Raw genomic sequence first — 22,239 nt, forward strand, 5'->3', positions numbered from 1 at the left:
TTGCACAAGTATTTCCTTAAAGGAATTTATCCTACAATAGTTTGAGTGACCTCAGCCCCCTGGATGTTACAAGGCTTGGCACAGTTCGGCTTTCCTGGCCAAGCCACCAGCACTTAAATACCTCATCCAAGAAAATCTGAAATATTTCTGTTTTCCCATCAGGAAGTGCTGCAACTTTAGGAAACGCTGCTTTGAAAACAATTCCAGCTCTGCACTGACGTCCTTTTCTGCCAAGAGGCTTCTGCAGGGCATCTCTGTAGTTGTTAAATGGGAAGAGAGCAGATTCCTCACCACCAGCCACTCCTTCTGCGTGATGCTTGCAGTACGTGCAAGCAGGGAAGGCGCTCTCAGCAATAGGAGCATTAGAGTTGTGCACTGATTACCCCACAGGGGAATCATGGACTGGGAGGGCGGTGAGGCACTGGCACAGGTTGCCCAGAGAGGTGATGGTGCCTCATCCCTGCAGACAGCCAAGGTCAGGCTGGATGGGGCTGTGAGCACTGATGGAGCTTGTGGATGTCCTTGTGAGCTGCAGGGGAGTGGAACCAGACGGCCTTTAAGGGTCCCTTCCAAATCAAAGGGTCCTGTGATTCTGTAGTGCTGGATGCAGAGCCGAGGCAGATAGTCCCACTAAACCTGCTTCTGTGTGGGGTTCCCCAATGACCCTGGATTCAGAGAGCTCTGCTCGGGGTGCGCATCCAACATGGCAGAGCTCAGCTGAGCAGTGGCCAAATGCAGGGATTTTTTGGTCTCAGTTATCAGGAAACAGCCCCCAGGAAGTCCAACTAATTTCATTGAGCTGAACAGCAGTGAAGCACTACGGAAGTGTTTTGTATCCTAAATCTGTTCATCAGAACGCATTAAATCGCATATATTAAGAAAGAAATAATTCCAAATGCCAGGAGTCAGCCTTTGCTCTTTACCCAGCATCATCAAAATCATTTGTTAGAAAGAAATGGAGCTTGATGGCGTTAAAATTTCAGGCAGGAAATACAAACATGCAGAAAGCTGGGAGGAAAAGCAAATCCGAAGCTTCCCCAGTCGGGGGACTCAGACTCACCTCCATGTCCAGGCTGTGCTTTTCTTGCTGCTTTGCATTTTGCTTTTTGGGGGAAGGCAGCGTGCAGATGAAAGCGTTCCTGCTGGGCTGGGAAGCGGGGATGCTCTCATTACTGACGATAGCTCAGCTGACTGCAGGTGCTTGGTAGGACTTCAAGAGATCTGTTTGGGTAATAAGTTCCTCCACAGTTACCTTAGGCAGATGTGCAAATGCTCTTGCTTCAGGGCACGAGCTGAGTGCTAACCCAGAGGGAAAAGCTTGCCCTTCCGAAAAGCTTCCAAGGGTTGGTTCTGGGGCAGCGTGATGGTAGCAGAGTGTTTAATGAGCTCAGCGTAGCTGCTTGAAATCACCCATTCTGCCTGAAATACCTGCAGCATCCTCTTTCCCAGGCAGGCAGCAGCTCCTTGTTTTTGGCTGGAGAGAAGCCCATGACCCACCCTTCCCAAAGCTTCCCCATGGAGCTCATGTAATCCCATCTTGTTGCAGGGACTGGGAGGCAAAGAGTAAAGACAGGGCAGGATTCCAGCACCCTGAGCCCCACAAAGTCCCCGGCACTGTGCTGAGTCACCACCCATTTGATTTTTTTTATATATAAACATCCATATATATATATATTTTTTGGGGGGACTCTGCTGCATCCCGGGCCGCGAGGGGGGAATAACCTGTTTGATTTTATGTTTTTTTCAGTTCTCTCAGGCCAGACACACCACAGCCCTTTGAAACGCTCTGTGTCCCTTACCCCACCCATGAATGTGCCAAACCAGCCTCTAGGACATGGATGGATGTCTCATGAGGACTTACGAGCTAGAGGACCCCAGTGCATCCCTTCCGATCATGCCCCCCTGTCTCCACAAAGCAGTGTAGCCTCTTCGGGAAGTGGTGGGAGTGAACATTTAGAAGATCAGCCTTCCGCTCGTAACACATTCCAGGAGGAAGGGAGTGGTATGAAAGGTGAGTGACAACTGAGATGCCTTCCCCCCCCCTTTTTTGCCCCCGTCTGCTCCCAGGACCTTTTTGGGGCCGTTTTGGGGAACGCGGGCTTTGGTTGCACCATTGTTGGCGTCATCGTTGCGTCATCGTCTTGGTTGGTGTCACCATCGTTGGGTGATGGGTTAGGCTCCAAAAAGCTGCATTTTCTCCATAGCCTGTGGGTTTTAGCTGCAAGTGGCGCTCTCTTCCTCTTCCATTTATCCAATTACAGTGAAAAATAAGGTTAGCAAGTCACGGGTCATTCATCATTGCTGTGGTTGATGTGACCAGAACCCCACCAAGTATCTGGGGCTCAGGATGCTTGTTTGCACTGACTTTATCCGGCGTATTTCAGTTGTTTTTCCCATTTTGCCTGCTTTTCGCAGAGACTTTCAGTTAAGTAAGGCAGAAATGAAACCTCATTGCTGCCAAGATGGAGGGCAGACATCAGGCTGTAGGGGAATGAGTGGCTGAAACGGTGTGGAATGGGCAAACTCACAGCCTGCGTGTTCTTGTGAGCAGAGAAAACGACTGGAAATGAACTCACAGCGAGCAGAGACTTATTTAAACAACTGCTGTCAGGCATGCAGCGTAGCGCAGTGCCAGCAGGAACAGTTGCTTCTCATTAATGCAAAGCGGCTCTTTAAGCGCGAAGACTGATGACGTACCAGAATAAGGAAACGTACTTTTCAATAGTCACAAGGGCTGATTTTGTTCTAATTGCAGACAGATCTGGGTATGGATGAGTCCTCTTGATGTGGAGCAGTATTTGAACTGGCACGGTGTGGCTTTTTGTGATTTGCATGGAGGAAATGCATGAAAACACTCCTGGTTTGCCCTGTGATGCTGAGTGCTGAACCCCATCCCTAGTTGGGCTTTGCTTTTTGTCACATGACATTTCTCTGGGTTTCTGCTGGTGGGGCTGGGGAAGGGACTTGGCTGAGCTTCACTCTGCATGACTGCAACCTGAGTGGGTGGTAATTCTCCCAAAGAAATGCATTGAATCCCCCACACCTCACCCATCTGGCCAAGCCCACTCAGTTTCCTTTGTAGAACCAAATACAACAACCAGAGGTGCTGTTGCCCATCAGGACCTTCCTCACCCAGCCCGGTCTCTTTGTCACCCCTTCCCCTCCTCGCCCCTCTCCGCAGGATGCTTCATTCACATCCCTGCTCTGTTCCCCCACTGCTGAGTCAGCCTGTCTGCTTCTGTCACACTCTTGGGGACATGCAAACCAGATGTCTGCAGCCCCTGGTCTCATGTCCAAAGTCTGTCGTGCCGTCCGCTCAGCTGTGTTTCCTCCAAGCTGAACTGATCTGTTTTATTCCCAGTTTTCTATACTTGGGCTTGGGCTTCCTTCTCTCCTCTGGGTTTCTTCCATAAAGCCCATATCCTTCTGTTGCCCAGAACCGGGCTCTGTATCAGGGCTGAGCAGAGAGGACTTGGTTGCCGCATGGACAGGGTTCTGGTGCTGTGCAACTCATCGTGCTCAAATAGCACAACAGCGCTGGCTGCGTGCAGCCCATTGTATCCCCACATCTACTCTGCAGAAAGTACTGCCCGTTCCCTGCCCTCATTCTGTGCCGTTTGCTGTTCCTACATCCGTGAACAACTTCATGCATTCTTATTGGATTGCGTCTTATTTCATCCAGACCTGGTTCTGGCTCTGCCAAGTCCGTTCTGAACTGCAGCCACATCTTCCAAAGTGCCTTCCCCAAACTTGTTCTCTCTTCCACCCTCCAAGGCATCCATTGGATGCTCTGCAGCCCACCAGAGACCCCCACCCGTGGTTCATCTCCCCTGATGTTACATATTTCTCTATTTCCCATCTATCTTCATGCAGAAACACATAGAAGTCCCCATCCTGCTGCTCACATTAGACACAGCATTTTAGGCTGTCATGCCACGACTTAGCAATTAGGTCCCAATAATTGGTGATTGAGGAATAGCTCTGTGTGTGGAAGGCCAGCTCACTGCTCCATGGGGTCTCTGGGGAGTTGGACTTTCCAAGGGCCATGAAACCACTTTATGCAGCCTTGCACATCCTTATTTTCTTCAGGGTTCCATGTGTGTGTGAAGGTGAGTCTCTCTTCTGCCAATGTCCAGTTGGACTTTCCCATTGACTTGGTTGTGTGCCAAAGGTAGATGTCCCCAGGGAACAGGGGAACAGGCAGATCTCTAGTGTGCCGTCACCAGCATGTTGTGTTTCCCATAAATGAAGCTGAGATTCAAACCTGTCAGGCTCTGTGCTGGGTGCAGAGGACTTGCTGTTAATAGCTTTTCATTTCTCAAAGCAGAAAAGTGATGTGAGGCTTTTGGTAGCGGGGTTTAGGATTGTCGTGTGGTGGGACTCTTGGAAAATGGCAAACTTGAACTTGTCTGTGCTTAGTAACTGCTTTACCCCCTTGTTTGGTGTGAGGTTCATCTCCTTCAGATGCTGTATGAGGGATTTTATTGGAACATGAGTCCTTACCTGTGTCAGTGCTGTCAGTGGGCAGGATGGTTTGGGTTGGAAGGGACCATCCAGTCCCAACTGCTGCCATGGGCACGAACACCTCCCACCAGCCCAGGGTGCCCAAGTCCCATCCAGCCTGACGTTGGGCACTGCAGGGATGGGGTAGGAGGTCTTAGCTGGTGGGAGCTTTGCCTGTTTGCAAATGAAAACTCACTGGGAACTGAGTGCAGCACTGGGGTCTTTGCAGGGATGAGACATGGGTGACCCTCCTTTGGGATGGTCTGTGCGTGGGGAAGTGGATACTCCTCACCCCTTAATGGGCACATTGAGCAGGCAGAGCCCAGGGAGCTCCTTCCCCTCCCACCCTTGTGCATGGTCAGTGCCACCATATGCTCTGCCTTACGTGAGGGTGGGCTTTAATGATGTTTGGAGCTGAAATACTGCTTTTTATTCCTATGATACCCAGTGCAGGCTGAGATGGTGCTGGTAGAGATCTCATGGATGAGGCAGGGGACGAGGACTGATGGGACTGTTGGGATTGCTGGGGGTGCCAGTGGAATGCAATGGGCTTGGCAGGCTGTGGTGGTGTTGTTAGGTGCTAAGTGAGTATTTGAAGCCTTTAGGACACAGAGCAGAAGCATTATTATGGGCTGAACCCATCACCTGCAGAACCCAGGGGTGGGCTGGAGCTACAGAAGTGGTTTTTGGGGACCATCTTTGACAGCACTCCATTTCTCTGTGCTCCAACATAAAATGACAATCTCTGTTTCTCTTTAAGCAGCTGTTTAAATTTTCAGCACACCTCACCTTCCCTCACGCCATAAATCAGTGTCTGTCAGCTGCAGCACAGCCATTTGCTGGTATGAAGCTCAACCCCACCGTTTCCTTTTGCAGCTTCCATGTTTCCAACAAAGCATAAGGAACGTGCCCATGCCATGGCACAAAACCAGCCCCCCATGTAGAATCACCAAATCACATGGCTGCAGGTGGCCAACTCAGCTTTAAGGTCATTTAGTGAAGGCCCCCTCTGTAGGGACTGAGTGAACAGCAGTTGGTCTGGATCCACTGAGCTTGGTGAGATGCTTTGTGATGGCTGGAGCAGATGCTGGGACGCATCTTAACGGTTTTATCTTGGGTGTAGAGTAGGTAAGAGTGATTGGATCAGAGTGGTTTCAAGAGCCAGGGAGCTAACTCATGGCAACAGATACCCCAGGTGCTCATCCAGGGTCCTCCCTCCCATCGTACCCATAGCATCTCACCCTCTGTAGGGCCCCGTGAAATTCAGTTGGGCACCCGAAGGATCAGTGGGATGGCACGTAGGGAAAGCAGCCCTTAAGAACCCCTCTGTTGCCTCCTCAATTGACCCAACTGTTGATACCGCCCGTCGTTAAGCAGCATCATAACTAACGGGGAGCTCTTGTCCCATTGCCCTTGTGCTGCAGATGTTCCAGCCTGGCTGAAGAGTCTCCGGCTGCACAAGTACGCCGCGCTCTTCTCACAGATGACGTACGAGGAGATGATGGCCCTCACTGAATGCCAGCTCGAGGCACAAGTAGGTCTGCAGGAGGGCACAAGGCCATCAGCCCCAGTGCATCCCATTGGCAACAGGATGCCCGGGATGCGTCTTGTGCCCTCATGGGCTGGAGACCAAACAGCAAAAGGAAGATGGAGCCTTGGGAGAGTGAAAACCTCATTGTACTTTGAGAAGGCCGCATCCCTGATTTCTTACTGGAATTCCCATCTTTAAAGTCACAGGGAGCTGTGCTTGGGGTCTGGCCTTGCTGGGATTCAGGGATTTGGGTGCTCTGGGGGCACAGTATTCGGGTTGTAGCTCCTGGAAGGCAGTGGGGCTTTGGTGGCTGATAAACCTTTGAAAATGTCCCCTGTCTCAGCTTACACCTGTGTTAGCCTTGGTGTAAAAATTCCAGGCAACACCTTTGCTTTCACTGTTCGAGATATATCAGGGTAGGGCTGGGTTGGCTAGAAATCTACGTCTCCATTTTCTATGCAGACCAGAAGTGGGGTTAATTTATAGCAACCCTTTCCATTTTGGAGGGAAGGGCTTTGGGTTGGTCATGCCGTCCTATGGAAATGGTAATGCCAGGCTGTGTGCTGTCTTTGCAGAACGTTACCAAAGGCGCGAGACACAAAATAGTCATCAGCATCCAAAAGCTAAAAGAAAGACAAAACCTGCTCAAATCATTAGAAAGGGTAAGTAATCACAACTGCTTTTATGTTTCCTGTTTTTCCCCACAGACCCACTGGGATCAGCTCGCCCGACCTTTTGCTATTTGTTATTGGGATATTGTATTATATTTAATTGCACCATCCTCCAACAGCAACCAACACAGCCTCCCGCTGGGGGCCTTTAAATACCTCTGTGGTGTGTTGCTATTTATTGGTGTTTTCCTTAGCTCACTGCTTCACTATTTATTTATAATACAGGTTTGTACTTGGAGTATTGCGGGAGCTAATTAAGCCATATTTACTGCCATATGTCAATAATTACTATTAAATCCAAGAGACAGCCCACTGGATTGAGCTCACCTCAGTGATGTGTTTTCCAGCCTCTACTCCCACCTCTCCACATAGGTTTTGGGATATGGCATTGACCACGAGCCCAGCCAGCTATGCATGCTGCAAAATACAGGGAGGGAAGTGCCAGAGCCCGCTTTGCATTGAATCATAGACTCAGAGCAGAGAATGGCTTGGGTTGGGGAGGACCTCATGTCCAGCTTTTTGTCCACCAGCACCCTTCAGTCCTCAGCAGGGCGGCTCTCAGTGAGTTCTCCTCGTGGTCTGTACACATGGCTGGGATTGCCCTGACCCAAGTGAGCACTTTGACCTCATTGAACCTCACGAGGCTCACATGGTCCCACTTCTCAAGCATGTCCAGCTCCCTCTGGATGGCACTCACAGCTCACACGCTGGCTGTGGGGCTGGGGGATCTCCCTGTTCCACTCTGCTGGGACTCAGAGCTGCTGGACTTGGGAGGAGGCATCTCTGGTTTTCCAGGCTTTCTATCCAAATATTTTTTCTTTGCTTTTTTTTTTTTAATCCTGAGGTTAAGCAAGACTGTGTGTGTGTGGGACTTGATTAATTTGGGGCATTGTCTTGCTGCTAAAGATTGCTGCTTTCTTGGAAAGAGGCTGCTCCACCCTCTGTGCCGGTCAGCAGAGCAGCACATTTCCCCAGAAGATATTGCCCAACAGCCTGACGTCGTGCATCTCTGTGTCTGCAGGATGATTTTTGTTTGCTGCAGGGATTTCAGTTCAACTGCAGGCTGCTCAGAATGCTGTGGGTCCCCATCCCTGGAGGCACCCAAGGCCATAGATGGGGTTGGCCATGGCATGGGGTGGGGCTGGGTGGGCTTTAAGGTCTCCTCCAACCCAAACCATCCCATGCTTAGTGGTGCAGGTCTTACAAGCAGTGCCCTTTTGTCACCACAAATCCTCCTTTGCCTTGAACCCGCAGGACATCCTGGAAGGTGGCAACCTGCGTGTCCCGCTGCAGGAACTACACCAAATGATCCTCACCCCCATCAAGGCCTACTCTTCCCAAATCTCCAGCCCAGAGGAGCACAGCCGGGACACGGACTCTCATCACCCTCCATCCCTGCTGGGCTCAGACAGCCAGGGCTCCAATGGCAAGGACTCTGCAGCAGGGGGAATGCAGCAGCATCACCTGCCGGGCTGTGAGGGAGAGTCAGGGGGCGGCCCTTTGCCTGAAGGTGACCTGCCTGGACAGTTCACAAGGGTGATGGGGAAAGGTGAGCGAGGTTTTGGGGGTGTCCCACACAGGCCAGCTGGGTCTGAGCCCCTTCTTAAACTGCAGGTTAAGTGCAGGACATTGAAACATGCAGGTGCTGTTCCATGAGGAGTGTAGGGTTTGCACTGAGATCAGTGTGCCAGGAGGTGGATAGTAGAAGTGTGAAGTAGGGAGCAGCATTGTGCGCCATACACAGGGCTGCTGCAGCAGGTGTTTCAGGCATGTCCTGCTTCCCTTCCATGCTATCTGGGGTGTTCATGCTGGCAGCATAGAAAGAAACTTGCTGGGGTGCAAAGGGGAACAGCAGCCCTGTTAAAAACCTGCTGTTCTGACAGCATGCCTTTCACATGTTGTAATGGGGAGATGGGGAGGGGGCAGGTCCTGCGCTCCTGGCTTGTGCGGGTCTAATTCTGGGGACTCATCTGGATGGACACCAATGTAACTGAGAACAAAATCTGGCCCTAAATATAGGACAGGAATTAGACGTGCTTTTTTTTCCTCATTGATAGAAGGGAAGGGGGGATCCAAGGGCCTGATCCCAGCTCAGCAGTATGTTCACATTGATTTTCCCTTCTCTTTCTTGCAGTGTGCACACAACTTTTAGTTTCCCGACCCGATGAAGAGAATATAAGCTCCTATTTACAGCTTATAGACAAATGTCTAATACACGAGGTGAGCTGTGACAGATCTTGTTGTTCTCATCCCTTAGAAACTGTTTCCAAAGTATCTGTTTACGTAAACGTTCTGGTTTCTAACACAAATATTTTTGGGGGGTATTAATAGTAATTCTGGTGCCGGTAGGGTGCATAGAAACACTGCTCCCCCAGTGCTTCCATGATGACATGGATGTGGAGCTGGAAGTGCCCTGGGAATGGTGCAAGAGGTACAGCTGCACCCTGGCAGGGATAAGGGAATCTCTGGGTGTTGGGGTTGTTTTGTTTTCATAGAATCATAGAATATCCCAAATTGGAAGAGACCCATCAGGATCATCGAGTCCAATTCCTGGCTCCACACAGGACCAAAAATCAGACCATATGTCTGAGAGCGGTGTCCAGATGCTTCATGAACTCTGGCAGCTCAGGGCTGCCGCTGCCTGCTGCTTTCTGCACATGCACATACACAGCCCTGCTCACTCCATCCAGAACAATACTCACGTGTTTCCTATTTTTCTCCTTTTTTTTGTTGTTTTGGGGTGGACAGGCGTTTACAGAGATACAGAAGAAACGGCTGTTGTCATGGAAACAGCAGGTGCAAAAACTCTTTAGGTCTTTCCCTCGGAAATCCCTCCTGGAGCTGTCGGGCTATCGGCAGCAGCGGAGGTATGTGGGCACTGGGGAGGATGGAGGGGTGGCAAACAGTCCTGGAGCTGCGTTTTGAATGGGGATGCTCATCCCGCTGCTTGATGCTACCCCACAGCCTGGCCCCGATCCCAGGCATCTAATGGATTAAATCCATCCAGAAGCAGGAGGGCAGCGTGATTGCACCCATTTCACAGATGGGAAGCTCAGCCAGCGAGGAGCTGAGCAAGCAGAGGGCATCCCCGGGCCACTTCTCACCCTGCCTACTTCCCTCCTGCCTTCTGCTCATTAGATCAGGGCTGGAGTTGCACCAAAAAGCCATCAGAAAGCTGGCAGATAGATTGGAAGCCCGCTGTTAGGGAGCACGGTGCTATGAACACATTGTTTACTCATCCACGGCGATACTGGGGTTCGGGTGATCCTAGCATGCAATTGGATTGTTTCAAGAACAAGCTATTTTTAGACCAGTTTGAAGAATAACGTCAGCCTTTTGCTTCGTTCTGCTAAATATATGTGATTGCAATCAGCATTCCTCGCTGCCAGAGCAAGAGGGGGTGGTGGGCAGAGGGGTTGTGCCTTGTACTTTGCATTTCATAGAGGCCTGTCAGGATCATAGGGTGGCTTGGGTTGGAAGGGACCTTAAAGGTCACCTGGTTCCAACCCTACCATGGAGACGGCCATGGCCTCAGGTCTGCCCCTCTTTGGTCCATTTGTGACCATCTGATCTTGGGTCTGGGCCATTCTGCTGTGTACCTGGGGTTGTGGTGTTAGAGTTGGTCCCGCCACCTGGCTGCCTTTCACTCAGTCTGTCCCAAGTAAATCCGTGGCTAGGAAAGCCATTATGACCAGATCTTACCAAACTGGGGCAGTCTCAGTGAGGGCTTTGTTCATAACAATGAACCTCTTGGAAGAGGAGTTTCCAACAGCATGAGCTGAGCCTTTATCAGACTCTAAAGAATCCACATGGGAGAGACTTCTTTTGTGCCCCAGCTGCAAGATGAGTTTAAATCAGACCCCAGGAAACCAGACACCGTGAACACATGGTCAGCGGGTGTGAGGGCACAGAGCCCCAAGACCTGATTGCAACCACCAGAAACCTACCTGGAGAGCAGCTCCAGTCTCACCCCGGCATTTCTCTCTCTGCAGCCGAGGCTTTGGGCAGTCCAACTCCTTACCGACAGCCGGATCCGCCGGGGCAGGGCTGGGCAGGCGAAACCCCCGCCAGTTCCAGATCCCCTCCCGCAACCTCCCCACCGCCCGCCTGGGGCTGCTGGGTCCCAGTGGGCTGCTGGGCACCCCACAGCGCAGCCCCACCGCCAGCCCCGCCATCCTCAAGCAAGGCAGACAGGTCGGTCGTGCTCGTGGCTTTGTGGGGAGTGACCTGTGGAGTAGGGAGGGCAGCTGGGTGCTCAGAGTGGGAGAGTTGAGCCGAAGGGGTCCTTTGTATTGATATATAGGGGTATATCACACTTGGGGGTGCGTATTAGTAAATACCTGGCAGGAGGGCGGAGATGCTCAGATCCCACTGTCCCCATGCTTCCCTTCTTCCACCATTTCCCATCTCCCACCAGTTCCCACCTCACTCCATTCTTTTCATCCCACAGAACCTCTGGTTTGCCAACCCCGGGGGCAGCAACAGCATGCCCAGCCGGAGCCACAGCTCAGTGCAGAGGACGCGCTCGCTGCCGGTGCACACCTCCCCGCAGACCATGCTGATGTTCCAGCAGCCAGGTAGGAAGCAAGTGTTTGCCTTTTCGCTTCTCCTCATCCCATGGTGTGGAAGCGGCTGTGCAGGCCGATAGCCAACCTTGCTCTTATTTAAGACATCGTGCCACCAGGATGCCTTTGGGATGGGTTGAAGCAGAGATACTGCTTGGCCCTACATATGACACCCCAGCCGTGTTGGTGCCTTGCATAGCTTCCCTCTGGGGCAGTTCACTTTACAGGGTGTGCTGTCACTCCGTGGTCACTTTGTCACTTGCATGTGGCCTCGGTGTGGAAGAAGTGACTCGGTGTCTCAGAGGAAATTGTTTTGCTAATGCTTATGAAAGTGAACGTTCCCTTCTGTGCTTCCCTCCTGAACACCTGGAACATGTTCCATATGAGCTCCAGGAGCTCCTGTAGGAGCATCCTCTGATGTTCAGTGGTTCCTATGGAGTTCCTAGCCTTCCCATGGGGACGCTCTTCCCCATTTCTCTGGGCAGCCCTCCGTCACCCTTTGAGCATGACTTTTCTTACTGCAGCAATTCATATTACTGCAGCATTACAACCCCTGACAGACTGGGACCAAGCGTGGCCTCCCACGTGTGCTCTATTTAAAGCTGGCACTGTGTGTGACCCATGGGCTGAAATGCCTCCGGACTGGGGGTACAGATCACTTACAGCTGGGGTATTTTGGGACAGGGAGATGGAGAAGCCAAGGGACAGCAGCAGCCCCTGCAGCCCTCGTACCCATCCATCTTGTGTTGCCACGACAGCTCCCCCTGATTTATCGGATCGGAAATATAGGATTTGTAGGATAGGAAAGGGAGTGTAGGATTTATAGGATGGGAAATAGACTGATAGGAAATGTAGGAGAAACACAGTGATTTTTGCAAACTTCCTTTTACTGAGGTTATTGCACTGGAAAAAGCAGTGCTGAGTACAGCGGTGGTGCACCGGGATGTGGGTGGGTGTTGGTTGGAGTGGGAGAAACCCAACCAAGGGGCATCCTGGGGTGTAGGGCAGGTCCCCAGCGTGTCCCCTGACCCCTCTCTCCCATCCCCATCTCTTGCAGAGTTCCAGGTGCCGGTGACTGAACCTGACATCAACAACAGGCTGGAGTCCCTGTGCCTGAGCATGACGGAGCATGCGCTCAGCGGTGAGCACTCCCTCCTCCTTGGGCTCTTCCAGCACGTCCAGGCGGCCTCAGCCAAGCCCCCCAGGGGCTGCCCCACACCCCCTAAGGGCTGGGACCAGCTTTGGCTGTGAGACATGGGACAGGGTGGGATGGTTGCTGCTCCCATGGGGGGGGTCTCAGCCAGCTCTGTCGGTACAGAGGGGTAAAACTGAATGCAGGGATTGTGCCCGGTGCTGGCACAGCCTGTGCTTTTAGCCACTAGTTAGCTTGCTAATCATCATTAGTGTTAGCTCACTAGTCTGCTGTTAATTAATGACAAAGCCACCCAAGCACTTGAATGGTGCACAGGCTTCAGAGAGTGCTTTACCCCTCTGCCAGCCCAAGCCCTTCTTTGCTGGGGGACATGGGGGTCCCCAGGGCCGGAGCCGTCCCATTGGGGTCATGGCAATGCTGGCAGCCTGGGACACGCATGGGGACACGGAGCAGGGAGGGAGGAGGAGGGCCAGGCTGCAAGCAGTGCAAGAGGGGAGCCCAAGGAGGCACCGGACACGCCGTGACGCAGCGGACCCGGATGGCGTGGGGACGCCAGGATGGGACGAGCTGAGCAACCCGCATCGCCCAAAGCCTCCCGAATGCACAGCCCCCAAAAAGCATGGACTGTTGGACGGTGGAGGATGGGAACCCACGGGGAGGACTCGGCTCCCTGCAGCGGTGGCACTGCACAGGGACAGGGACGTGGGAGCGAGGACTGGACGTGGCAGCAGGGCGCTGGCCGTGGGCACAAGGACACTGCTGTCACCAACGCGTTCCTGCGGCGCGCGCCCAGGAGAGGCTTAGCTGTGTTGTTCCTCTGCAGGGTACTGCTCCTCCACGTCATTTGTTCTTTCCAGGTCGCATCCCCCCGAGCCTCACCAAACTGGCTGTGCTATAAATAGTTCCGCAGAAACAATAATAATAATGAATAATAAACCTTTGGGGGAAAAAAAAAAACATCTAAGAGTAACAAACCTGTTTGTTTTCAAGTCTCAAATCCCGCCTGGCTGAGCAGAACAGGCAGTGCTCTGCTGGGGTGGGCACAGACCCTGCTGTGTGCTGCCCCCGAGTACCCCCTGAGTGTAATGCAGCCCATTCTGCATTGTGGGAGGGAGAGGGCAGCACTGCTCTGCACCCCAGGGATTGGGATGGGGTTTGGTGGGGAGACATTGAGGAGGGTTGGGGTTGTGCTGTTCTACATTCAGGGGTGCATCTTGTGCTGGGGGTGGGGGGGTTAGGGTGCACTTTATGCCCTGTGGAAGCTTCCTTGTGCACTGGGAGAAGGTGGGGGGATGCTCACAGTGGGTTCGGTTGTGCAGCTTTGGGGTGGGTGGCACAACCTTGGCTGCAGGGCTGTGGGCTGGTCACATCCCTGCTGTGCTGGGTTGGAGGGGCTGTGGGGCTTTTGTCAATGGGTAGTGCTGGGTTGGATGATCTGGAAAGGAGCAGGGCGGTACCCCAGGACTGGCTGCATCTCCAAGTGCTGGAATGGGGAGTCCCAAACTCATGCCCATATTGCTACCAAGCTGTCAGGAACCTCCTGCTCCTGGAAAAGGGGACAGGGGGCCGTGGCAGGAGCACAACCCCACCCTGGCCATGGTGCCGCTGTGGGCTGCAAAGGACTTTGGGAGGAGAACTGCTGTATCAGCCCCCCAAGACCCTATTGCCACCCTAGGGGAGGATGGGTGGGGAACGGCCCCACTTCCATCCCATGTCAGGGGATGACCGGGGGCAGTCAGGAGTGGAGCAGTGTGACCCCATGGCCACCCCTAACTCTGCCTTCCTACTTGCAGATGGTGTCGACCGGACCTCCACCATCTAGAGGAGGACAGCCTGATGGCGGCGGTGCTGATGGGAGAAGAACTGCTGCGGGTCCAGCGGAGAGGTCCGGGCACGGGAGCCTCAGCGACAGCTTGCATCCTTTCTGTCTTTCTCTCTCTTCCTCTCTTTTCTCCTGTTTTAATTCGGTGAACGTGTAGATTGTCCTTGTGAACATACCATTAGACTTGGAATTTGTGTTGTCCTTTCTTACATCCGTGCTATACATGAAAAGGGGGGGAAGGGAGGATAGGAGTGGGGGAAGGGATGGCAAAGATGGCCAAGAAAGAAACAACGCTGAGAAAAACAAACAGCAAAAAATGCCTGGGGTTGTGGCAGAAAAGTGCTGTGGTTTCACCATGGGCAGTGAATGTCACCTGTGTGTGACCAAAGCCCATAGGGGAGAATTTACCATAGGGGGACCCCGCGGGTGCTGCCAGCTGCCCGGTCCTTGTCCTCATCCCATTGGGGCCGGGCTGTAGCCTATGCAAAAAACAAAAAGTGCCCCTTGGGATGGATGGGAATGGCGGCTTCATTATAAAAACCAAAACCAAACACACGAAAAAGAAAGAAATAAGCAAAAACAAACCTGCCTTTCTGTTTTGCAAAGAGCACCCAATGCAGAGCTCCGTCCGTCGGTGTCGTGGGGCGCCCCGTCCTGCTGCCAGGTTGTGTCTGTCTGTCCGGCCGCCCTCGAGGCAGCAGACAGTGAAGGGACAGGGATGTCGGTGAGGGGCGATGCGGTGAGCAGTGATGTCTGTGTCTCTTGTCTTGTGTGTGTGGTAGCAGGAAGGTGCTGCATCCTGGGTTTGCACATCTGCCCTGTAGATAAAGAATTCCCTACTAAAAGCCCATTGAATTGGGGTTTCCACAGCCCTGCAATGGCCACCAGATGAGGGGACATTTTGGAAGAGCAGAACCAACCAAGTAAGCACCAAAACTCAGCCCTGTGAGGGGGCATAAAAAGAGTCATGGAGGGGACATGAATGGTGGTGGCCACCCCTCATGGCCTCAGTGGAGGAAATGCGTAACACCTAAAGCAATCTGGATGCTCTTTATGGGAATGGCCGTGGTGCCCTCTGGATGGGTTTTGCTGTAAGCACTGCAGTCTGTCCCTACTAATGGCATGCAGTGGGATTCAGACCCTACTCTCATATATGAAGTGGTTGGGTTCCCAACGTTGGCTCAACCCATTGCACCAATGGGCAGCTCCAGTTGGGGTTTGACCAGCAGTGCTGCTCCCACAGGGGCTGAGCAGGGCTGGTTGTGCAGCTCTCGGCAGATGTCCAAATCCATTGGCAATGCAGCATGTTTAAGTAGTTTTATATGCATCTATATATATATATATGTATAGACATAAATATATATATATATATATATATATAAAGAAGTGCCAAATGCAATGTTTTACGTTTGCTGTTCCTTGGTTTGCCGTTGACCGGGAGGTGTTGAGGCGATGTTTACGTGGGGGAGCGGAGAAAGGAGAAGCAAAGTAGGAGTGCTATGGGACAAGCAGGGCAGGGCGGCACGAGGAAGGCCCGAAATCCTATTTATTCCTTTGCTGAATATAGAAACAGAGGTTATCCCATTGTTAAGAGAGCTTATTTTGGATATATTACACACGAACGTGCTATGGCTGGTAACCATGATGATGTCTGTTATTAACAACCGACTAATCATTCGGGGGGTTTTTTTGTGTTTTGTTGGGGTTTGTTTGTTTGTTCTCTTTCTCAAAGCTTGTTTTCCATGGGCAGTGTATGGGTTAATGGCTCTTCCATCGTGTTTGCTGTTTCTTGTTGTTTTAAGTAAGGAAAAGTGGCTTCGGTTTCCATTTTGGAAGTCCCTCCTGGCTCTGTTGGAGCCCTGCGCTGAGTGCAGGTAACAGCAGAGCTCTTGTTCGAAGAAGCGAATCCAATCCTGACTATTTATGAGAAGACACAACACGTGCCAAAAAAAAAAGAAAAAAAAAAAAAAAAAGAAAAAAAAATTAAAAAAAAAAGAAAAAAAACACTAAAAAAAAAGAAAAAAAACCAAACCCCAAACCAGTTGCATGAATAAGGCTGTGAAGTCAAATATTTAGTAATAACGCGGCAGTGCCTTTCTTTTTTGTATTCACCCATTTCCCTCCCCAACCTCAACACGTGCAACTGTTCCCTCCACCCGCGGCCCCGGCAGCTCCTGGTGCTGCTGCTGCCCCACACCCTGTACCCACAGCCCCGCTGGGACAGCCCTATTGGGGCCGCGACGCTGAGGATAAGCCCATTTCTTTTGAGGTGTCGCCGTCCCGTTGGGGATGAGCCCTTTGCTGAGCCGGGAGAGGGGCGACCCGATGCTTGTCGGCTCATAATGAAGTCTAACATTGGGGGAGGGGGTCATCCCGGTGCAACCCCCACCACGCTGTGATCCCGCATCGCAGGGTCCGGGTCAGCACTCGGCGTTGAGGATTTATGGTGTCACCTTCCTCTTTGGGTCGGGCTGTATTTCGGATGTGCCTGATGGATAAAAAAAAGTAGGTCCCGCAGACGTCGGAATTTGCACACACACACACACACACACGTACACACACACAGAGCTATGAGAACACTAAAAGTTGCTTTTATACGAGTCATCAAGAGTTTGCAAAAGTGAGTTTTATTTTTTGTATTCCTTTATCTTTACTTAAAGGTGAATGTGTATTCCTCTGGGAGGAATGGGAAGAAAATAAATAAATAAATAAATAAATAAAACCACAACCAAACAGGAATGTTAATAATGTTAAACAGAATACTTCCTCCCTTATTAATATATAACCCTCTGTATTTATGCCTATTGTAAGCTGGCTTTCCAAAAGCTTTGACCTCTCTTCTGTTGCATGCCGTTCCCGGGCAGCCCTTTATTGTACATGCATGCCTTTAGTCCTGTTTCCTCTGTACAAAGTTAGTGCCCACAAAGAGATATTTTTGCCTAGTTCATGTTGCCAAGCAATGCCTATTTTTTCAGCTCTGTCATATATGGAAATAGCATGTTTGTTACATGTTACAGCTTCCCGATAGCCAGAAATACTCATGTTTGGAGATGCTGGTCTTTGCAAGTGTACAGTTTTCAGATGTTGTTACCGGTGAAACACCCTCGTGATTTCAACTCGCTCCAATGTATTTATTACTCATTTGCTCCCGTGTAACTAGGAGTCATGGCTATATTTCATATCGACGTTATATTGAAAGTGAAGGGAGATGATTAATACAAGGTTTTGTAACACTGGGGTGTGCCGCCTCTTCATTTACTCCCTCTTTGGCAGGGTGGCTGAGAGCCTAAAGGAAAGCATGGAGTAAAGGCTGGGATGGGAGGGAAGAGTGCTCAGCTCCACAGGGCGGTTGTGTTTTCCTTCCATAAGTCCCACTGTAGGAGTTGGGTAGATAGAAATCACCAGCCTTCCCTCCGCAGCCCTCATCTGTCCCATTGGGATGTGGGCAGTGTGGATACCAGGGTCACGACTCCTGTTTTTTCCTTATTTCCTTGGCTTTCTTGGCACCAAGGAAGGGAAGAAGCCGCAGCTCTTGTTTTAGCACTAAGCTGATGTTAGCGGGGCTGTAGGAGGCACGGCTCAGAGCAGATCATCCCACCCAACCCATGGTGGGTGCTCAGAGCCTTCCTTGTCTGCTGGGGTTTGGGACAGCCCCAGTGCACCATCCTTTCCAGGGTTAGACAGCCCTTGCTATGAAAAAGAAAGCAATTTCTGGCATTTAAATGGGATTTCCTTGGCTTCAGCTTGTGGCCATTGCCTCCCATAGCTCTGAGAAGAGCCTGGCTCTGCCATTTTTATCCCCATAAGCTCCGCTTGGGCTTCAACTTCTCAAGGCCAAGCAACCCCATAGCTCCCAGCTCCTTCTGCTTACCGGGCCATTGGCCCCAGTATGTCCATGGGGCCTTGCTATGGCCCTGCTACATGAGGTTCCTCTTGGCCCATCCCTACAACTCAGTGAAGTCCCTCAGGATGGCATCTTACCACCCCAGAGGTGGAGATGTGGCACAGAAGGACGTGGGCAGTGGGTGTGGGGGGTGTTAGGGTTGGGCTTGGGGGTCTTGGAGGTCTTTTCTAAGCTGAATGATGCCATGAATCCCCCTGGTGAATCCATGCTGACTGCTCCCCACAACCTACATGTCCTTCAGGAGCCTGGAGGTGGTGCCAGGATCAGCTCCCCCAGCACCTTCAGGCTCTCTGAAGGAGTCACTTTTGCTCTCCTCCCATCCTCAGAACCCCACAGCCTCCCCAGGACTACCAAGAGTGACCTCACAGTGGCTCCTGCAGCTCCCACGGGTGCATCCCCACAGCCCCCAATATTCACATCAGCCCCAAATCCTGTGGCTTCAATGACAAACAACAGCATTGAGTGCAACCTCAGCAGGGCTCCTACTACCTCAAGCTGCAGTGCAGGAAGGGCCAGCCCTGGAGGGAAGGACTCATCGCAGTGCTCTATCCCACCCTAATTACCCTGCCCAGGGCTTGGGCTCACTGCACACAGGGCACCAACCACGTTGCACTGTGCTAAGAAAAGCATTACCTAAAACCCAGCGAGATGCTTTTTCCTTCCATAAACAAGTTTGACTTTCCACATACGTGCGTCTGCAGTCTGGATTTCAAAGCACGTGTTTGTTGTGCTACTACCGAATGAAAAGGGAAAGAAAAAGGGGGAGGGGGGGCGAAGAAGCCCTCGGATGGAAAATTGGAGCTGGAAGGGCTGAAAGGGCTCCAGGGGGAAGTCTGCAGCAGCCGTGTGGTTAGGGAGCGTCCGCAGGTCCTGCTGCTGGGCTCACTGGAAAGAGGCTCAAGAAAGGAAAAGCAAAGAACTATTTCCATGCTGCTGGGAGACGATGGTGACGTGGATCAGCCCCCCCAGCAGCTGAGGCTCTGGGGTTGCACCATGCTCCAGCTGCTGAGCTGTGGCTTTGCAGCCCATACCTGGGGGCTGCTGGAGGTGAATTGCAGACCTGAGGATGGCTGAGGTTGGAGGGACCATCTAATTCCAACCCCCTGCTCCTGTCCTCCTGTGTTTTAAACACAAAATCCCCATGCAGGTGCAAAGCAATCCTATTTACCAACATGGCCACAACCCCTTGCCAACACTAGGGAGGGATTTCCCATTATTTGGAAGTTCAATATGGGTAAAGAGGGCTTTCCTCCCAGGTGAGGTCCTTGAGCTGGAGGAAATAATCACAGCACGGGGCTGGCAGCAGAGACACGACGACGTCGCAGCCTCTGTCTCCTCCTCATGACGGAGAGCCATGTCCCTAGGAGCAATGCCAAGTCCTGGAGGGGATGGAGCACCCAACGTGGGGCTGCAGGAGCGGCTGCGGCTCTGCGGGGCTGTTTGGCAGCACCAGGGGTGACCTCACTGCCGGGCTCAGCAGTCTCCAAGCTATTTTGCTTTGCCCACCAGCCAAGGGAGCTGCAAATAGCTCTGTAACACAAGGCGGGCGCTGGCATCTTTGGGAGGTGGAAGCAGGGTCTGCCCTTAGATGCCCTCTGCCTTGGGGTGCTGGCAGCCTTGGGACAGCCTTTTTTTCAGCCTCCGAACGCCACAGGGAAAGGCAGATAGATAAGGACTTACCTGCCATATGCCAGCCTGAATGGGTGCCATAAATCTCTGCATCTCTGCAGCGTTTGCAGGCTTGTGAAGATAAGGCCGCCCTGCTACACCTGCAAGGCGCCTGGGTGAGTGCTTACACCTGTTCATATCAGCAGCCCCCACCTCTGTGCAGTTTGGGGGCAGGGTGGCATGCAGCAGGAGATGCCCACAGCTCTGCCCTGTTGGGCTGGGGGCACATTGCCCAGCTCAGCCACAGTTCCCACTTGTGTACAGAAAACAGGGCTTTGTTTTTTCCTTGAGGCCTGCAGCTCACAGAGATGGGGCTGGGCTCAGCAGAGGGAGCCACAGACTGTGCTGCTGCCGAGCCTGATCCTCCCAGTCTGATTCATGTATCTCGGGGTGCTGATGTGTGACCAGGGCTGCAACAGCAGCCTGAGCATCACCAAGCCGAGGGGACAGGGTCTCCAGGACCCACCTCATTTTGCTTTATCGCAACAGCCTTTCCTGTCCTCCTTTCCTTCCTTCCTTCCTCCATCCCTGCCATCCCTAAGTGCTAACACCCCCCTCCATCCAGCTCACCTCCCCACTGAGCAGTGATGGGAAGGAGGACCCAGTCAGATGTGACTGATCCCCCTGGGCCCCCAGGTGTGTTATGAAGATGACACCAATGGGGCAGATGTCTGGGCTGAAGTTTTTTTGCCTCCCAATAATTAACTTATCCACAGACCCCAGAACCTGCAGTATTTATGGCTAAAGGATGAGCCCTGCCTCCTGCACTCCGGTTTGCCTGAGCACCTTGAAAGTAGTTTGGTGGACCATAGAAACACAGAATGCTTTGAGTTGGAATGGACTCTTACAGGCCATCTGGTCCCACTCCCTGCAGTGCACAGGGACACCCACAGCTCCATCAGTGCTCACAGCCCATCCCCTGACCTTGGCTGTCTGCAGGGATGGGGCAGCAGCTCCTCTCTGGGCACCATGTGCAGTGCCTCACTGCCCTTATTTAAACGAACCTGTATAATCCAATCACTCTTAGGACAGATCTTTAGCTTTTGCTCCACTGTTGCCATCAGATCAGTAACGCAAACGGAGCAGTAACGCCTCCTCTGAAATATTCCAACATCAAAATCACAGTATAAAGCTGACCAAAAAAGCCCCCCTAACTTTGCTTTAATATCCTTTGGGTTATTAGAGCAGAATTTGGCTATGATGTTGTGCATGGTGATTTAATTGATGTCCCTGTTACCAGCACAGCCCAAAACTTATTAAAAAGAGCTTTAATGTTTCATCTCCTCCCAACTACCAAACCATGACTGCAGCTTTAAATCCAACTGGAAGGCAGGCTCTGTGCAGCAGGGTTATTTCCAAGAGTTCAGCAGAAGGGCTTAGCCAAGGCTCAAAGGGCAGAGCTGACTGCAGTGTCTTTCCCAACACTGATAACCACATAGAGACAGCAGGGGCAGAAAGCAGAGGCCAATATAATGAGCAATCTGAGCTCATTAAGCAACCACGAGCTGCGGAAAGGTTGCGATGGCCACATAAAGCCTCCAGGATCATTCAGTTTGGAAATGACCCCTAAGATCCCCAACCCCAACCCATCCCCACTGCCAACAGCCCTCAGTTCATTGAGCACCTCCAGCAACGCTGACCCCACCACTCCCTGGGCAGCTCCCTCCTCTGGGCTCTGAGCCTTAGACTTTCAAGCTATTTTTTTCACCTCAATGAAAACAGAATTTCACATGGTTACAAAACCAGGGAGGTTTCCTTTCAAATCCCACACTGTTGGGTTTTGGTTTTTGTTTTGCTTTGTTTTAAAAGCAGGGAATAGAAAACCTCTTGCAGAAGCATCTGCTTTGCCCAAAAGGCTGTTTCCCACCAGAACCACCAGCTCCAACACACAACCACAACAAGAACAGAAACGGCTCCAATTCACAACAAAGGCAGTTCTTACAAACGCTCCTGGGGCTTCCCATGGGAGCCATTTCCAAACAGCACAGACCCTTCAGAAGAAACACACGAGGCTGGAGGCTCTTCCCATTCATCACTCTTCTATTCGTGACCTCCACAAAGCTCACCCACCAGGCTGGGCTGCACCCAGTAGATCCCCCATCACCCCAACATTTCTGAGTGCCTTTTCTCTCCCTCTTTTACCCTGTGCTTTGACAGAGATACAGTTGAGAGATTAACAAAGTGATGGTGACTTTCTCTAAAGCATTTAATTCCTTCTTCCTCCCGTTTGCTCATCCAGGCTATACCATCCCTTCCAGTATCTTGGTTCTGCAAGTCTTTATTCTTTTACACAGTACAACCCACTACTGCATCCTCCCCATCAGATGGCAGAATGGCCTGGGTTGGTCACCTAGTTTCAACCCTGAGATGCTCAGCTCCAGCCAGGAGAGACAAGGACAGGGGCTCTGGTCTATGAAGAGGC

General features: G+C 51.9%; 1 protein-coding gene across 3 annotated transcripts in view; it reads left to right on the forward strand.

The window, feature by feature from the left end:
• SAMD4A (sterile alpha motif domain containing 4A) overlaps positions 1-14,802 on the forward strand; it is a 61,484-nt gene extending 46,682 nt beyond the window's left edge. Inside the window, exons 4-13 of one of the 3 annotated variants that reach the window (XM_072337652.1) lie at positions 1,748-2,011; positions 5,928-6,037; positions 6,610-6,696; positions 7,960-8,254; positions 8,840-8,925; positions 9,454-9,572; positions 10,698-10,899; positions 11,156-11,282; positions 12,328-12,411; positions 14,217-14,802. In XM_072337652.1, coding sequence (XP_072193753.1) covers positions 1,748-2,011; positions 5,928-6,037; positions 6,610-6,696; positions 7,960-8,254; positions 8,840-8,925; positions 9,454-9,572; positions 10,698-10,899; positions 11,156-11,282; positions 12,328-12,411; positions 14,217-14,245 — 1,403 coding nt within the window. In that variant the 3' untranslated portion in view covers positions 14,246-14,802. Of the gene's footprint in view, positions 1-1,747; positions 2,012-5,927; positions 6,038-6,609; positions 6,697-7,959; positions 8,255-8,839; positions 8,926-9,453; positions 9,573-10,697; positions 10,900-11,155; positions 11,283-12,327; positions 12,537-14,216 lie in introns of those variants that run through there. The other 2 variants (XM_072337653.1, XM_072337651.1) reach the window with 2 other exon arrangements.
• The last annotated feature ends 7,437 nt before the right edge of the window (positions 14,803-22,239 follow it).

Source organism: Excalfactoria chinensis, chromosome 5 (assembly GCF_039878825.1).
Source record: "Excalfactoria chinensis isolate bCotChi1 chromosome 5, bCotChi1.hap2, whole genome shotgun sequence".
NCBI classification, from domain to species: Eukaryota; Metazoa; Chordata; class Aves; order Galliformes; family Phasianidae; genus Excalfactoria; species Excalfactoria chinensis.